Source organism: Triturus cristatus, chromosome 4_2 (genome assembly GCF_964204655.1).
Source record: "Triturus cristatus chromosome 4_2, aTriCri1.1, whole genome shotgun sequence".
Classification (NCBI taxonomy): domain Eukaryota; kingdom Metazoa; phylum Chordata; class Amphibia; order Caudata; family Salamandridae; genus Triturus; species Triturus cristatus.
This window is the reverse complement of record NC_140586.1, coordinates 599,421,288-599,440,824: the sequence shown is the minus strand read 5'-3', so window position 1 is coordinate 599,440,824 and position 19,537 is coordinate 599,421,288. Positions and strand designations below refer to the sequence as shown.

The following is a 19,537-nucleotide window of genomic DNA, read 5'->3' as shown; positions in this document are numbered from 1 at the left end:
TTTGCATCTTCTTGCAGTCCTCAATTCAATCAATTCATTTATTATGCATAATCAATTAAAATCATTGCACATACAGATACATTAATGCACCCCTGCAGGTATGAATGTCATAGGTGTTACAGGCTTTATATAGTAGGTCCCTCCAACACTTCATAAAGGAGTGGGAAATACAGACTAAGGACCTTATTATGACTACGGCAGTCCCCGTACTCACGTGACGGTCCGACCGCCACATCCCAGCAGTCCAACTGCCGTATTACGATGGTGGTGGTTGGACCACCACAAGACCCCTGCCACTGCCATGATCCAGCACTGGCAACAGTGTATAAAGTGGGTGAGAATAGCACCACTGAGGAGATTCCGACATGCCTTTCCACCACGCATTTCACGGTGGGGATACCGCCATGTAATGCTTGGCATGAAGGCAGGGAAAGGCGCCCACAACAGGGTAACCCCGGGCAAATCTGCCCATGAGGGTATGTGCAGGGGGGGACATGATGCCCCCCCCAAAAGTGCACAGTCATTTGTGCACTGTGTGACATGCACAACATGGTGCATTCAACACCATGAACGAATGTGCTGTAGGCCCAGACACCGTGGCAGTATGCTGCTTAGGCTCTCCTATAAGCCAAACATACCCGCCGCCGTGACGACGTCACACCACCAGCCTGGATTCATCTCTGAATCCGGTGGGCAAGTTTACCACAGGCTTAGCAGTGTTTCTGGGACTGCCGCGGTGGCGGTCCAACAGGAAGACCACCAAAATTTAATCAGGGCCTCGTCACTACCGCATAGCCTACAGGTCGTACTCTCTGTTTTCTTTAGCCACAGAAGAGAATGGTCAAGTCATGGTAGGTTTCTGCACCAGAAGTTCAAAAACCTCTTCCTTGAGAAGAATGGACATCCTGTGTGCCTATGTTTTGGACGAATAGCCTTGTATTCTAACAGTGATTGCCTTTTGATGATTGTGGTGAGTGTCTTCGTAAGAGAGTCATGTATGGGATGCAAATACCTTAAAGGTCTTATCTGGGCAAAGCTTGGGAGTTGCTTAATTCATTTCTCTCCGACAGAAGCCAGATAGTAGCATTGGGCAAATTTCAATCAAAACCTTTTTCATTACCATGCGGCGTCCCGCAAGGGTCGTCCCTGAGCCCGACTCTCTTCAATGTATATGTTTCTACCTTAGCACCAGTTATTAGTGCTTACGGGTTTGGGATCACCTCGTATCCAGACGATACACAGAGTGTGGTGTCGCTACTACCTGGCAAAGAAACCGGATTGGATAGGCGCTTCCAGTCATGTATGGAAGAAATCGGACGCTGGATGGCAGGTAACTGCCTGAGGTTGAACTCGGATAAAACCAAGGTGATGTTGTTTGGAAACAACCCCATCTTTTGGACTCCCTCATGGTGGCCGACCTCACTGGGGTCACTCCCCATCCCAGCTAAGAAGGTCAAAAATGTGGGGATCTTGTTAGATGAGAAACTTTCCATGGGAACCCAGGTCAATGCGGTAGTCTCCAAAACAGGGTACGTTTTAAGAACAGTGAAAAAAGTCTTGAATCTTCTGCCGCTAGACTGTCGTAAAACCGTGGTAACACACCTGGTTTTATAAAGGCTGGACTACTGCAACAGTTTATATTTAAACATACAGCAAAAACTGTTGCACAAGCTTCAGATGCTCCAAAATGCCGTGGCCAGACTCCTTACGGATACCCCCAAATTTGCCCCGATCTCCAATGTGATAAAAAAACTGCACTGGCTCCCGGTTAGAAACCGGGTACAGTTTAAATCACTGTGCATGGTATTTAAAGCTCTGCATGGAGAGGGACCTGACCACCTTAAATGGCAATTTCAATGGTATACCCCAATGCTCACGCTTCGATCGTCAGAAGCGAAACTGACCGCCATCCCGTTAACAAAAAAAGCCCTTTGGGGCGGCCGAAGTTTCACTTTCTGTGCCATAAAGGTCTGGAATAAGCTCCCATTTCATTTGAGAAATGCCAATAATCTGTTAAATTTTAGAAAGGATTGAAGACTTTGATTTTTGATAAATAACTCTGCCTGCCCTGGCCTTGCCTAAAGAGAAGTAACCAGCGCTAGGACACCTTCGGGTAATCGTGCACTTTTAGAAATCGCCTTAACATAACATAACATAACATCTGGAGGAAGTCTAAGTAACTTTCCAGGTATCTCCTTGATAGTGATTGTTGTGATCCAGTTTCTACTTAAAACCACAGGACCTGGTTTAATGAGTTTCGGGTTGTTGCTTGCAATTTATGGCAGCATTTAACAAAGGTGCCCCGCCTGGCTGAAGTGTGCTTGGTTATGCCGAACTCCAGGTGTATCTGGGCAGGAGATTTCTTGGTAATGAGAAAAGATTCTGATATGTGTTTGAGATTATGATATATCGTCCTCTCAGATCTTCACTGCTGTAATCAGACTTGGTAGCAGATTTGTGGATATTACTCTGACAAACGTCTTGTTAGTTTTTTTAATAATGTTTGAAATGCTACCAACAGAGAGCGACCGATGGCTCTTAGCTGTAGTTTCTGTCACAGAAAGGAGCCTCCTGCATCAATGATTAGCCTAAGGTACTTGTACTACTTTACATAGCTAATTTGAGTTCTTTAAGGCATCGCTTGGACAGTTCATCTTTTATGACTAGCAGGGCTGGACTGGGAACACAACCTGCCCTGGCAATTCAGCTGGACCGACCCGTGGGGTGGGTTGGGGGATTGCTAATCAGAAACAATGCTGCCGCTTTAGCCCTGCTGTCGGCTTTTGTTACACGGGGATGATATTTCAGCACAGGCGCAATCCCAGTTCCCAGTAACAAAACTGGCCCCCACTGCTTGAAAACCGGCCCCCACCCTTCCGGCCCATTGGGAAAATGCCCAGTGCCCACTATGGCCATCAATACTGTGTTTTTTGTGAGGTTAATTTCCATGCCTTTTTCTGAAGAGTACCTGGCTGGGCTGTATATAAGCCTTTAAAGACCCACTTTGGTTTGGCTTGGCAGGATGCCATCACCTGCATACAACAGCTGAGAGAGCCAACAAACACCAAGTTTCGGAGGATTAGAATTACCTTTGTTCAGTTTCCAAGGTAGATTGGCTAGAAACAGGTTGAAAAGTTGGAGCACCAAGACACAGCCCTGTTTCAGTCCTCATTCAGTGTCAATCTTCCGTGAAAGACTGATTCAATTTCCAATCTTGATTCTCATCCTGGTGTTTATATATAACATGTGGGTGGCTCTAAGGAGGGACTATGGTATTTCCCATTGCTCCAGTTTTCTCCATAATATTTTGCACTGTACGAAGTCAAAAAGCGCCTTAGAAGTCTACAATACATATATGAAGGTATCAGCTTTTTGAGTTGTAATTCCAACATTTGTGATAATGCATTATGTTTGTTGAGGTGCCTGTGCCAAGGCAGAATCCTGTTTGATAATTTATATGAATTACATCATTAGCATTTGCCAAGGATGTAAGATCTTTTAGCAGTAGGAAGGCAAAATATTTGGCCTCGTTGTCCAAGAGCACTATTAATCTATAATTCTCCATGACCAATCTGTCCCCACCTTTATAAATCGGCTTTATTACAGACCCACTACCAAATGTTTGGGATTGTTTCTCGCTGTAAGACATCATCAAATACACGAGCCAATTGTATAGCTCAAAAAATAGGTTTGTCTTTTAAATGTCTTGTGGGATCTTGTTTGGTCTGGGTGTCTCATCGTGTCGTCCTTCCTTTATCCCCTTCAAGATTTGAGTCATTGTGTATGACACAGCTTCTATATTGCCTGAACCTGGTTGTAGTGAGATGGTGTCCACTTGATGTAGCATCAGTTGGTTAAATTCATGTTTTGCCCTGAAGATCCTCTTTTAGTGCTACCACCATACCTTTTGGCTTAAATGGACTTCTAGAAATTATACCCAAATAGTTTCTGGAATATTTGAGTTGTTTGCACAATGAAGCCCCCTTTCGATACCATTGTATGTGTACCAATAGTTCTTTGGGTTGCGATCTCTGCTTGCATTGAATAATTTTACCCAAAAGTTGTTCTCATTTTGGGGCAGATTTCTGTTTCCTGGCGCATCCCTGCAAATCAGCAGGGATGCGCCAGGAAAGATGCGTCACGAAAGTTTACCCTTGCGCCACAATAGATGCGCCGCATTTACAATGCAGCGCATTGTGGCGCAAGGATAAACAGATGCGTGACGCATCTGAAGGGCGGCGCATTGCTGGAGTTGCGTCGCAAGCGTAACGCAGCTCCAGCAAGGCTCGGGTGTGCCCTATCATTACAATGCTGTGTCAATCCTTACGCCTGCTTCAAGCAGGCGCAGGGTTTTGACGCAGCATGGGCTCAAAAGTGACTGAGTGAAATCTTGTAGATTTCACTCAGCCACTTTTAGGAGGCGTTCCTGCGACGGAACGCCCCCCCCTGCACAGGTACGCCTACTGCTGGCGCAGGGCTTTACAACGTGACGCATCACCCAGATGCGTCACGTTGTAAATACCCCGCAGCATGGTGCAGGATTTGCGCTGCCGCTGCGTCACAAAAGTGATGCAACGGCGGCGTAAATGAGGCACAAGGGGCTCATAAATCTGCCCCTTTGCCTTTTTTCCTTCCAGGGTATTGTTTTGTAAACAGCCCTTCGAGCCGGTAGCAGTCAATCAAGGTGTGATAGGTCGGGATTTCCAAGCTCGATTTACCCCTCTTTTTGCCGGCATACAAGCTTTTTTCTTCTTTTTGATTTAGTGTGCAAGACCTTGGACCCTGAAGCTGTTGGCGTTTTCTAAGTGTGTTTTTGTAAACATTGATGTGTGAGGGTATCCATGAATTTTTCTCATTACTCTGGGGGGGAGGAGATTGGTGCTTTCACACTGCTCTATTGCAGCTTCTGCCTCATGTTCAATTCGTTTTATGGAATTGCCTGTCCATTTACATTGTTTGCAGGACACAGTGTAAGTGGAAACGGGAGAGGTGTTTCCTGGGAGATGGAGCAGTGGGGTGACACATACATCTACTTCTTGTGGCAGGTGATCACGTTCTTGTCTCTGTACTATTTTGAAGGATGTTATGTCTTCGAAGAGTGCAAGACCACTATCATGTAAACGAGTAGAGAGTTTGATTTTGTGTAATAATAATATGTTGGGACAGGAGGGTTGTATTCTGAGAACCTTCCGTTTAGGGCCCTCAGACATAACTGTTTGAGTTGTGTTATGAATCGCTGTCCTTTTTTATCCCACCTCTTTGCTTGCAGCTTCATTTCCATGGGGATGTTCCATGTTAGATCCTACATTAGCCATTGCTCGTCTGGTTCGGGTGTGTACATCAAATTTAAGTTGAAATTCTCCGAAATCAGGATTTCCATTGAGACTGTGTATTTTTTGATTTCAATAATGGATGAAGTCAGCTTCTGTGCAAGCCTGCGCTTGCTTTTTGAGTCTGGATGTACATAGATATTAAATAATATCAAAGATGTTAGCCAGTTGTCCAATTGTCCCATCAGGATTCCTCTATCTACTAGTGGTGGAGCTGTACATTTGCATTGATGGCTGCAGTGATATTAGTTGTAAGCTCGCCTCTTGGGTGACTGTTTATCCTCAGTTTGACCTCTAGATTGACAAACTTCAATGTAGCCCGGAATGGAGATGGGTGTTGTTAACCATATTTCCTTTAGCATTACCACTTGAGGTAAACCCCAAAATTGTAATGGTTCAGGGTCACGCACTATATTTGCGTGAGCAGATGGAAAAGCCGTTCCTGAGTGGGTGTCAGGCAGGGCCGGCTCTAGGGCGGTGCAATCGGTGCCACCGCATCGGGCGCTGACTTGGGGTGGGGGCGTCATTTTCCCAAATATGTTATCATTTTAAAAGCACCTGCTGCCCCTCCTGGCCTCCAGCAATTTTCAGGCCTCAATTAAAATGTCAGGGGGTCTCCAGTGATTAATCATCTTCCTGGAAAGAGACCGGAGGTTTGTCTAGTGGAAGTTTTGACACGTCCTAAGGTAGTGCAGAGAGTTAAAATGCCTGCTGCTAAGAAGGGGTAATATACAGATAACAAAGTACATATAATGTAAATAAGTCAGTGGGTTACTGCTTTTGTAAGAGAGCCCCTTTTGTTACTTGTCATTTATAAGTCAAAATTATAATATAGAACATTGAGCCAGGGACATCTTAAGGTTTTGGGGGCCCTGGGTCAAACGTATTTTGGGGGCCCTTGTTTGGATTAGGTTTGAATGTATTAACCAATTGCAGCTCTTTCACGGCCTCTCTGGCCAGGTCACAGACAGTGCACAGTTGCACTGTTCAAATTGCAAATGCATTTACATCTAAGATACTGAGATACACCAGCAGCTCACTAGTATTACTGCAAATATTTTCTGTGAAATAAAATCTGTGACTTCCTCCCATTTCTAATATATGAGGTACTGTTTTAATCACAAAGAAACTTGTTTTATGGATGTTGCATGAAACGTAAACACAATATTTTCTGGAAACTCTCTACAGCAGCCTCTCACACATCACACACATTAAAATTAAATTAACTAAAACAGTATTTAAAACAATCTAAAAAGTATTAAAGGTCATCAGGGCAAACCTCTCTGCAGAACCGAGCTGCCTCTGTCTGGGGGCCCCCTAAAAGCATAGGGCTCTGGGCCAGGGCACACTTTGCCCATGCCTTAAAACGTCTCCGCGTTAAGCTATTAACTGTCATCAAAGAGCTGCATGCAAACCGCAAGGTATATGTTAAAGCTATTTTTTTTTTGCCCAGTCTTTCGTTATCCTAATCTTGCCAAAAGGGTTCATTTGGTTAGAAAACAGTTCATTATTATTAAAAGAGAACCCCTAACAATGATGTTATGTTTTACATTCTGAATTTGCGCTTTACCAGAATAAGGACTCTTAAACTATATTGCCTACCGGTATCGATTACATGACACTCCTACACTACACCTTACACTACTGTCTGATTTAACATTTCCTATACACTGATTTACACACATATGATTGTCTGTGCAGTGTGTGTGTGGTGTAAAGTGCTCTGACACCTTACACTGGTATGAGTGGTGCTGTAAAACTAAATGAATCCGAGAGACAGTGGTTACGGAGACTTGAGGGGCACTGTTAAAGGGTGCTAGTGAGGGAATCCGTGGCAGAGGTGGTCATTGGGAGGCGCCACAAGACATTGCCGAACAGGGCGCCACCAGTGTTAAGGCCGGCCCTGGTGCCAGGTGGGAGTCAGTCGGCAGCATTCTAAGAATTGGAGTTGATGCGAAGGGCTCTTGACGGACATTTCCAGTCCTTCGATTTTCCGAAGCTCATGCAATTTATTGATACTGATTCGTTCTGCATCTTCTTATTTTCTGACGTGGTACCTCCCAATGCATTTCTAAGTATGGAATATGATGTTTTTCCTGCCCTTGTGGTCCTACTTCTTGTTATTAATATTGGTTTCGCAAGTAGGTGGGAGTAGTAGGGGTGATTATGTGGGGCAAACGTATACTCCAGATTTTAAATAGTTATGTCTCAGCCAAAATCTTGCTGCCCAAGTTAATAGGGTGGAATCATTCGAATAATTTGTCAGCAAATGGAGAAATTCTATTCACTCAATATCACTAGAAGTAATATTGCTGAATTCTGTTGTAAATTGGAGCAGCCTTAATATGCTTCAACTGTTTACTCTCGAGTGGTATTCTGGTATTAGCAAGGTTGTTTTGCCATTTTCGTCAGCTTTACTTTGTTAGCCTTTTTTTACCTCCTGTTCATGATGTATATCAAAATCATCAAAATAAGGAGAGTTTTTTATGTGTACCTGTGGTGATGGGTGGTTTATATTGCCAGATACCCTATTTTAATTTTTCTGTGATATCAACTTTGAATTAACCTTCTTTATTATGTCATTTGTGATTTTATATTAAAAACAGAGCTTTGGACTATACCATTTCCCGCTGAAAGGCAATATTTCTCTGCATGTGTTCCCATACCTGGCGTGTCACGCAGTTTGGTGCTTACTTTCCCTCCATGTTAAAGGACAGTAGATGTTTCAGCACCCAGGCTAACGTGCTGCATCGCTAAATACAAATAAAAGCAAAGTCCAATATCCCTTATGCTGAACTTGTCACAACGGTGACCCTGGATATTAGCTTTTGACTGCTTTGGTAGCCAGAAGTGACTGCTTCAGCTACCCCAGCAGTAAGCCCTAGGGTAAATGGAGATTTTGAAGCCACTCCTACCCCTCGCATAAGTAAAGTCACACACCTCACAGGCGAACTACCTTTTTACACATGACAGCGCATTGCCTTTCACCTGTTCTTCCACTGTTCTCGAGTTTTTGCTGAATCACTCTGATCACTTAAATCTCGATGTATTAATAAATAACACCTTATTGTGCAAATGATGCGTTAACCTTTGACTTGTAAATTCATCTTCAATTGCCCTTCTTCTGGTCCGTGTTATGTTTCAATCACATCAGTAACTATTCTATTCATTGTTAATTCCATAACTTTATAGTTTGTTCTGAGCTTTGCTATAGCTTTGACTTATCTATTTACAAAATGAGTAGTTTATATGATGCACCCTTAGCTCATAGTTTGTTAGTTTGGCCGGGTTCAAGGCTTAAGTCACAGGTGGAACTGGGGATGTAAGAAACAACATACACCATCCACAATAGATACAAAAAAATAAGACATGCAATGTGAAGGTAAAGCCATTATGGAATTTACAATACATCTGCGTAATTTACATAATGTGTGCAATTTCATATTCAAAATGCACAATGTTGGAAATAAATTAAGTGAGCATGAAATTACCCTGTTTACCGTGTCACCTGGTTCGAGCAGCCAATGTCTCACAGAAGCTGGTTCCAGCAGGAAAAGTGACGCAAGACACATTTTCTCCTAAAACTAATCTCCTTGCTGCCATTTTGAGTGCTGTTTGAATGATAGGTGTAAGTGAAGACGATGAGCTATCATAAAGAATGAATAATCATTTTTACTAGAAATCTCTCAGGATGAAGAAAAGCAGCAAATCCCAAGCAGGGTGTCACAGGGCTGACATTCAGCAGAAGGTAGGCCTGCCCTAGCATCCAATGGAACATAAATTGCCACAGCAGCTGTCTTTGAAGTTATTTAGCAGGCATAGCTCTTGAACTTTGTTCAGGTTAAACTGGAAACTGATGCCTGGGCTGTTAAACAAAGTTACTTTCACGTTTGAACGTTACGGGAGGGCAACTGTCTCTAAATTAGGAGTTGGTCACAAGGAGCGACCAGCAATGTCTCAACAAGCATAAAATGAGCCTGATGAACGGTACTGGCTGTGATGCCTGAAGATATGCCCTGGGCCACTGAAGGTGCCATCCATGTCAATATCTGATGCACTTGGATGGTTTTTACTGAGCTGTTATATTTTCAATGTGCAAGATCTTTGCAGAGTTCACTAATGTAAAGGAGGTTATTTAATGAAACTTTCACTTATAATACCGCAAGGTCGGTGCCCATAATTCTAAAATCATAGCATTAGGCACTTTTAATTATTCAGTCATTTCATTGTTCAAAATGTATTCTGTCAATGTGCTGCATGAAGCAAATGATACCTCCTTTTATCTTATGACATTTCCCTTTTCAAACCCTCAAACTTACAATTTAAAAGCACTTGCATCACCTGCAGCAGAGGGAGAAACCATGGAGGTATCGATCAGTGTTTACCCAAAAGTGAAATCCCACCCTTCCAATTGACAAGTTCCCAACTAGTAGATTTCCAGCCATCAATAACAGATGGTGCCAGCAGGCACCCATTTCTATTTCCTGTGTATCTGCCTAGACTGCAAGGGCAGAGAGTAAAATTGCTTTGATAAAATGTCTTCTAACATTGTCCATCAACTGTAATTATATTTCCATACCATCAAAAAGAGAGGAGCAGGGGTTCAAAATAGATGGCAGATAATATTCCTGAGGCTAGAACAGGTTGTCAAACAAACATGGCTCCAACATCACAGCCAAATTTGGAAAGATATTCTTGTCCATTTTGTCCTGCAAACTCCCCTTTATACTGAAAAGAACGCCTTCACTGATAGGAGCGATATGTTAAAGGACCCAGAAATACGTACATGTAAAAGGGGCACATTTGAATATTCATGGTGAGCTTTTTGATTGATATTATATTCTCCTCTAGCTGCCATCAATCAGAAATCTCCCTAAAAAGTTTATGGTAACTGAGGTCGAAGAGAGGCAAATTGATTATAAATGAAAATGACATATTGCTTATGGTTTCCTATTACTGAGTTTCATAAGGTGGGAAATTAATTTGGCCGTGGGCCACTGTGAGAAATTGGGTTGTTGGGTGACTAGGGTGTGAAACTGGGTCAAGCAACAGCCATATTCCCTGGCTGAGTGAACCACAAAAACTCTCTAAATTAGCCTGTGCTTAACTCTGGGTAGCTTAGCTCAAAAGCAGTCAGGCTGAACTTAGAAGCAATGTGTAACATAGCTATGCAGCACACAAACAGTAATAACATGAAAAAAACAAGAAAGATCCTGCACTATTTTAGGAAAATAGAGTCAATTTGAATACATTATTTTACCTAAAAATGACAAGAATCCAAACAGTAGAACTGTAATTATGAATTTTTAAAGTTTTTAGTAAACATGAGTGCCTTAATAATCAGAGCACCAACTGCGGACATTTAGTCGCGCAAGACAGGGTCAAAGTCGAAAAATATGGAAGGTCCCGATGGAACGCAGTTTGGATACAAGAAATGGATTGGGCTTAGTCACTTTTTTTGAAGTAAAAAATCTCCAGTGGGGCAAGGCAGGAGGCTGTAGCCAAAGACAATTCAAGGAGGTCAGATACCCCTTGGGCGAAAGACCGCTGAGCTAGATTTGCTGCTGTGGAGAAGAAAGTAGCAGGAGCAGCTACGAAGTCAGGCCTATTGGTGTTGTACCTTGGAAGGATCGACAAGCAGGTTGGTCCCGGTCTTCTCTCAGTTCTCAGAGCAGTTTTCAGTCCAACATTTTCTAAATCGCAAGTTTTTGATTTTGGCTGTCTAAGCACCTTAAGCACAACAATGAAGGTCCAGGACTTGTGGGACGCCACTTGAGGGTTCAGGACTCAGTGAGGCTAGGCCCCAGTGTGGGTTCAAGATGATGGGAGCCTTTTATGTTCCTGCAGTTATGAACAGGAGGCAAGCAAACTAGCCTTTCTAGTTACTCTGGTAGCCTGGGTTCAGATGAAGATGCAGGGCTCAAAGAGCAGGGCTAGCCTCAGAGGGTTCAAGGCAGGCTCCACACAGCAAAGAAGTCATCTCAGAGTACAACGCAGGCCACAGCAGCAGGCAGTCCTCTGAGAGTCATTCCACAGGTCCAGAAAGTTAACTGAAGAGTGGGTCTGAGGATGCTGTTATTATATTTGGTGCCTCCTTTGAAGTTGGGAGACATTTCTGGAAGTTTCTCTTTGAAGTGCTAGGAATTTTCTGATTCGTCTGCCCGGGATCCAAACTGGCTGCAGTGACAAAGTGGACGTGACAAGCTGTTTGTGTGAAAGCAGACCACAGACTATTCAGTTGCAAGTGAGGCTGTACCCAGCTGAGTCCCACCATCCTGCCAGCAGATGGCCCATTCAGGCACTCCTAATCCCTCTACTGTGTGACTGTCTGGGAGGAATTCATAAAGCCTAACTGCCAGTAACCCAGTCATGGGACCCAGGAGAGGCTGCAGTCACCAAATGGTTAAGGGCAGGAAAACGTCAACTTTCTCAAAGTGGCATTTTCAAAATTGTATTTAAAAATCCAACCTTGCCATTAAAGAGCATTTTTAATTACAATTATAGATACCAACCGTGATATGCTTATCTGCCCTCAATCAAATGTTCGCACTTGTTAAATGTAATATTGCAACCCAATGTTATCCTGAGAGTCAGCTGGGCCTCACAGCAGTGAAAAACAAATGTAAGCTGTTTACTACCAGGACATGTAAAACGTAAGAGTTACATGTCCAACCTTTTAATTACAATGCACTCTGCCATGTGGGCTACCTAGGGCCTACCTTAGGTATGACTTATATGCTAAAAAGGGGAGTTTAAGGCTTGGCAAGGGGTTTAAGCCAAGTCACATTGCCAGTTTAAAGCTGCATTCAGGTTGCAATGGCAGACCTAGGACATGTTTTAAGGGGCTACTTAAGTGGGTGGCACAATATGTGCTGCAGGTCCACTAGTAGCATTTAATATACACTCTCTTGGTATATGGTATACTACTATGCAAGGGACTTATAAGTACACTAAATATGCCAATTATATGTAAACCAATGTAACCATGTTTAGGAGAATAAGCACAAGCACTTTAGCACTAGTTAGCAGTGGTAAAGTAGGTAAGTAGGCAAAATGTTTGAGGGAAGACCACCTTAAGACTGACAGGTCTAACAGTCACTACCAACTTGATATATGCAATCTGGCTAGGAAAAAAAAACACAGTTCTTAGAAAATCGTTGTCTATTCCCTTGTAAACTTCTTTAGATATGATGAATAGTAGAAACAATTTCAAACCAGTTCTGGCACAAGCCGCCCAAAGTGCATTTAAAAAAATGCACTTTTCTAATAAGGTTATCAGAAAATCTGCTATCACCACTAAATCAGATGTTTAATCTAAGGAGAAAGTAAGTTTGAATGATATTTTTAGCCTTTTTCAAATGAAGATGCATATTGTAATCACAGTCACTGTGAGGGAACACTTTAAAAAAAAATGTGTGCCATTTTTAAATGTTTAAAAAATATATTAAACACCCTGTCTTGAGAGGTTATTGATATAGAAAATAGATTTTCCTCACATGGCATAGCACTTTCCCTAGTCATGTTATCAGACCCCCTCCAGGAGGCCACAGAGCAGTCAGGGACTACTGCTGAGGCACAATTGTGACAGTTGAGACCTTTTGCCTTTTGTCCTTGGTTCTGTCTTACTATGGCTCTGCAAGATGGGCCAAGTACCACCTTTTCCGCACTTGACTCTCAGCAGTAGTTAGTCATAGGCTTCTCAGGGAGGTTAGTGTGGGAGTACTCAGGTTCTGCAATTAATTCCACCCTCCCCTGTAGTGCAAAAAGATCAATATTAAATCTGCTTCTTTTTGTAGAAAAGACAAGTTTATTACAAATAAAACATAAGTCCACTACTCATTCAATAATGCACAAATACCCAGGTCATGTATGCGAGCATTTGTGCATTCAAGGGCCTCTGACAATTAATAACTTACCACTCCATTTGTTCCTTTGTGGGTCTCCGGGTTGCTGCCCCAGGTTCAGAGTTTGAGATATGGGTAAAGCTCATGATTTCGCCCTCATCCCCCATTTGTTCACCCAGTCTGTCAGGCCTAGACCCATTCAGTCTGTCACCCAGTTGTAGGCACTAACTTCAGCATACAATGCCTTGGGACAACAGCCTCAATTCTTTACAAGTCACCCCAGTGGTACCTCTCTAGCCACTTGAACTTCACGACTGGTCCCAGTGCACTTTGACAGTGCTGCTGGCATGCAGTCCAATTGTGAGGCACACAAGCCACCAGCAGGTGGTTATCTCAGCTTCAATTGGGCCTACCACACTGGTACACAGCTTCAGGTGCCTTTGTAGTTATAACTGTAATTGTTTAACACCCTTATTCAATAAACCATGTTACTCATTATTCAAAATGGTTTAACACAGAACTCATGATATTCCACACACAATTTATGTATTTCACAAACTCCGATGAGTATATTTTGAGGAAAATTCTTTATTTATATTCATATTCTTCTTCTTTTAATAATCTCCGTAAAATTAGTAGTCACAGTAGCCGGCCACAAAAGTTGTGTGTTATTCATATTCATATTCTTCTTCTTTTAATAATCTCCGTAAAATTAGTAGTCACAGTAGCCGGCCACAAAAGTTGTGTGTTATTCATATTCTTCTAACTTTTAATAGTCTCCATAAAATTAGTAGGCACAGTAGCCGGCTACATAAGTTGTGTGTGAGAAGTGTGAGGAATATCATAAGTTTTGTGCTGAACCATTTTGAAAAAAGAGTAATATGGTTTATTGAATAAGGGTGCTGAACCATGACATATGATCTACGTTTGAGAATGTTTTCCATTGGAAGCTAAAAGGGGTTGAATTTTCGGTTCTGTGCACCTTTGTTAGTGTTTGATTACTTTTCCCACGGTAGGGGTAGGTGCGGTAGCATATTGCCTCAACCTCTTTTGCATATTTATTCAGCCTTGGTAGTGATAAATGATGAAGATCGAACTGCCCATCCAACACTACCACAATTTCCTTAGAGCATTTACTTAGTAGGCCTTTTTCGGAAGTGCCATTCACCTAGGTCAATTATATTAGAGAAGTCTTTGATCAGCTCCTCCTTCAGAGTTGGCACTTCTTTCCCTGGCTCAAAGGCAGGATGTCCTGACACCCAGATCACGCTAGTAATTCTTCCTTTAGAACAGACTCCAGTCAATGTTCCCTCCCCTCTAGTGAGTTGACTGTCAGTGCAACAAAAACCCTTGGCAGCTTAGTAGTTGCTGAGAACTTTGCTGAGCACCTCCACAGTAGAAGAAAACTTAACAATGAAGAACAATGGGCTTTGGTTCCTGCTTTATACTGATTTCACAAATGGAGGATGTATATTCCAGTTCTTCCTTCTGGGACCCAGTTTGGGTCATTTCTCCTTTCATGTGTCTGGCCAGGCCACCTCCCAGACTTGCCTTTATCTGCGGGGTTACTCTATCTGGCAGGACAATTTCCAGGGGGAGTACCCACCAGTTAAGTACAAAGGCGTGTGAGCAAGCTGCACCCAGCTATTTATGACCCCTCCTCACAGAAATTACATTTAAAACCTAATGTATCGGAAAGAGTCTGGCACTTCTAAAGATAGCCTTTATCCTCTTCTTTCGTCATTATAATGTCTAGTGTTCCCCCCTCACATCTAGGAGATAAAAATATGATGTATGTGGAAAGCAAACTCTCCTCCATATTTTAAGTGGCTCTGGCTGTGGACTTCTCAAAATGGAACTTGCAGACCTGTATCTCTCATGTATGGCATGCTATCAATCCTAGCACATGTACAACACATAGGATGTCAGCGTTTAGGATTTCGGACTCATCGTAAACAGTGAAAATTTAGATGAATGGGCCTGTAAATGCACCTTCATGTCTCATAGGTAAGAAAGCCTGTCACTATAGTTCCAAAACCATGGTACATTGCCACCACTGTGCTCCATGTGTGGAACCAGTGACAAGGAAGATGGTGCTCTGCTGCTATGACGGTTCCCTTGGTGTATCCATCCTGGTCCAGAACAAGGGCCACAAGCTATCATCACCAAAAACTGGGCCTTCCCAGGGTTAGTGTATGTATCGACCAGAAATTGAAAACCCAGGATCGGAGGTATATGAAGTTCGGGCACACAGAGCAGAGAACAGTCCTGTCCCAACACGTGTTACTGTTAAACTGCAGCCTAACCAGAACACAGTCATTCTCCTAAATGCCAGCCATATATTTTTGTCACATATGTGGGAGGTTTGTATATACACCAAAGCAGCCCCCATATGACATTCAATTTCCACGCCACTGGTGCGATACCTGCACCATCTACCAAGGCCCTACAGGAATGTTAAATAGATCTATTGGTGATTCCAATTTTATCAATACCATTTTACGGCCAGAGCACAAGCTTGTGGCATTGTCTAGTATTGTGAGAGTGCACAAAATCTCAATAACAGTAAAATAGGGTCCAGAGAAAGTTTAAAAAAAAGGTAAAGGTAAAAATGAATTCAAGGCATATTTACTACACGGATATTCTGGTGGAAGTTTCAGCTGTCCAACAATGTATTTTGGAGTTGCAAGTTTACTCTGCCAGAATTGTGCATTCAGTTAATACACATGAAGTCTTACAGTAGCTGAGAGATGGTGCGTGGTGGAGAGAAAAAAAGCTGAACTTCCCCCCACCTCTAGAAGCCTTAAATAATGCACCCGTCCCTGGCACCTCTTGATGACGTCAAGGCCCTCCTCCACTCCGTGGCAAAACAGACAAGGGACTCCACACCATGACTCATGTCCATGGAGCGACTAATGGCGCCCCTTCGCTATTTGTGGGGGGCGCCTGGCAATTCTACTCAGGTGAGAGAGCTTGGCCCAAAAACATGCAACAAAATAATATGCCTAACAAAAATGAATGTGTCCTCATGTAACGCAACTGGTGCTATGTAAAGCGCTCTGATACCCGAAACTGGGTCAAGTTCGCGCTATATAAAGCTCTGTGAAATTAAAAAAATATATATTGGTTCTACTTTCTGAATGCAGTTTATCTCTGAGTCATCATCAGAGAGCTGATGTACATCTCGGCGAATAACTACTTTATTATCATTCGTGAAGTGGTGGAGGGCTGGTCCTTTGGACAACCTCTAATCCGGACAAGTGTATTAATATGCAGGCACCTTCTAACCAAATTAAATGGATGTAATTTGTGGAATAGGGACATGTCCTCAGATAACATGTGTGGAGATGGCTCAGAAAGCGTTACAGCTGCACGCACAATGCCTATCTTTCATTCTTAGGAAAGAAAAACAATGTTGATAGTAAACATATAAATCATTAAGGCCTTGATTAATGATTTACAAGAAGACAATCCATCTAATTTCAAATAAAGTGGAAAACTTACATTATACATTTTCAAGTCGCTACTTTGTTATTCGTAAATTTGGCATTATTCATTTGGAGGTGCTTTTGGGGGTAGACATCCTGAGTCAGTGGTTTATCTGTTATTCTTATGTGGTTTTATGTTTTGTTCGAAGCAAGGAAGTTGTATGTATAGGTAAGATGTTCTCTGTTTTTATCTTTTACATCTGCATATTGTGCTGTAAAGCTGAAAGGCTGTTCACAAGATGATTCACCGAGCTTTAAATAAACACAGAGGCAATGTTGAAGAAACCGCCCTGTCACAAATGAGACAGTCCTTCAAGGTACATTTGCGAAACGCACTTGATGTAAATAATTCTAAAACTAAGGATGGGGAGACATTTTACCCAAGAGGCAAATATGCCCCTCTTTCCTGAGTGCAGTCTGTTTCTTCCTTGGAGCATTGTATCTGCCTCGCTGAACACATTCATGGATAAGGGCTTCCGGAGCAGCCAACAAGTGCCAGTCAATTAGGCTGTCCCATGTTGTATGGCTGCTTTTGGCGTTCAAGCCATGAATGAGGGCGGGGTGGTCTGCTGTAGAAGATGCATTGTCAGCACAAGGAATCCAAGTGATCTGTTTAATTCCAAAAACACAGAGAACTGAGCAAAGTTCTTCCACTCTGGTTCCTGGGGACTAGTTCTGATGGTGCGCAGCGTCCAGTTGTTCCCACCTTTATGAGGATGCCCAACATCTGGTTGTATTGCGCTTTCGCGAATGAGACCACAGTTCATATTCTACATGATTTTAAAGGTCGTCATGATGGCTTGATGTAAACTGATATTGTGGAGCATGAATTAGGACTTCTGGCTTTATATTTATTTTTTTGCATTCCCATCTTTATTTATACATAATTTTTACCTTAATTTTAACATGATATATTAGTATTTATGCATATTTTTTAGTCTGGGAAAACGAGCTTGCACTAACATGGTAACTCATTTATTAAACTGATAAATGTATAGACTCGTTTAATGGCTGCGGTGCTTTAGTGCTCTTAAGTAGTCACAAACCAGACAACATTGCGCGCACATGAATACGTAGAATTATGGTCCTAGCACGTGTGCTCATCTGCAGCTAATTAAACTTTATTAGAAAATTGTATTCCTTTTTTAAAACTCGCAATGATGTTAATGTACACAGCTATTACAGTAGAGTTGCGACGTCAACAAAGCCCAGTGCCAGAGCAAGGCAAACAGTATGAAAGTCAGACAAGGAAGCATCCTTTGAGCTGCTGCTTGAGCAGCGCGCGGGGATGTTGTGATCAGCTGTTCTCTGTGTACAGTTATTAGTAGAAAGCCGATCTTTATGGCAGTAGTTTATTTTTTGCGGAGCTTTAGTTCATTACACGTAATTAGGAATCTCTCAGCATGTTAATCCCCAATAGGAACTACAGACATTTTTTGGAAGTGACATACAATAAAATGGTTATAATATCTGTAGCAAGTGGATTCAACTTATCTAGTCTCCCTGTTTTTTTACTTTTTTGACTACCCAGTTTTGGGACTTTTACTGTAAGTGAGCTTCACTACCGGAGCCGAGTCCACCTTATTTGCACACTGTTGTAATAATTTTCTCCAGTGTTAAGAAGACATCCCAGACATAAAAGTGTGAAGCTTGAGAATGTAGGTGGCTTTTAAAACAAGAAGTTCTGCTATGTTATTTCTTCTAACACAAATGCATCATGTCTTGTCCTTTTAAATCTAGCTGCAGCGGCTGCTGACATGGCATATCACCATATCCGTCCGCCGATCGGGTATTCAATTCCAAAACCCATATCATCATTGCTCATGAGAGGGTGGAACGCTTGTCCTGAGGTAAGTGTGATCCATGATTTACAAGCGTTAAAGGCCATGTCTTTCTTAATGTGTACAGCGACAAATGTGTCTCCAAATGAAGATGTGCAAAGGTATATAAAAGTTAAAAAAATGCAATTGTAACCTCAGTAGAGAGGGACGGCAAAGAGGTTTCTTCATCATTAATGTTTAACAAAATGTATTTGAAGGTTAAACAAGGCTAAAGTCTTGGGCATTATTTTTAACCTCACATACATGGAATATTGGCGATACTGTACTAAATAAATAAATAAATAAATGAAAAGAGCTGTATTTAGTACATCATCTTGTTTTTTTTTGTTATCACTCATAATTCTGAAAATTCGCTGCTACCTCAATTTAAGAGAGAAGACTGGAACATTTAAATTTGTATTCTTGGGCACAATTCACCAGTCCCTTCAAACGGCATCTATAACGCACTGTGCACCTGTGTCCTATCATTCAATGCTGCATGCCTTCTTTCTAGCTTCTTGTGGTTTAGTTTCTGCGATAAAATATCAGTCACAGGTTATGAATGAGAATTTCCTTTGACTAGACATGCTGGAAAAAGTTGGTTGCACAGATCTCATGATCTTAAGTTGCATTGGGCAAACATAGAGAGATCGAGCAGTTGTTTTACTATCTCAAAAATCTTTTTGGTGGTATTGTTTGCTTGGTCTTTCCTATTTTGTAATGGTAGACATAGCTTTGAAGAGTTCTTCTTTGTGTTTGGTTCTTTCTAATTAAAGCTGTGTTGCGTTCTTCAGAGAAGCACCCTGGTGACAAATTTGGGGCCAATTCCGATCCGGGTCGGAAGGGCATCGAAAGCGATCCGGCCGGAAAAACTACGAGCCGTACGTGTATTTTCCGCCCGTCTCGTACAGCTGTACGAGCGAGCAAGTATGATGCGAGCTACATGAAATTCACCGACCGCGTCGTTTCCGGGTCCGAACCGCTCCGTACGTCTCGGTCGTAAGCTAACCATGGCGTGCAATTGATGCGATTCACGACCGAGCCAGTACGATGCA

The 19,537-nt window shown here is 42.4% G+C and overlaps 1 protein-coding gene across 1 annotated transcript in view; it reads left to right on the top strand.

The window, feature by feature from the left end:
- Positions 1–19,537, top strand: part of TNNI3K (TNNI3 interacting kinase) — a 2,902,528-nt gene that overhangs the window by 2,436,623 nt on the left and 446,368 nt on the right. Inside the window, exon 21 of the mRNA XM_085600138.1 lies at positions 18,403–18,512. Within this exon, the coding sequence (XP_085456264.1) occupies positions 18,403–18,512 (110 nt within the window). The remainder of the gene's footprint in view (positions 1–18,402; positions 18,513–19,537) is intronic.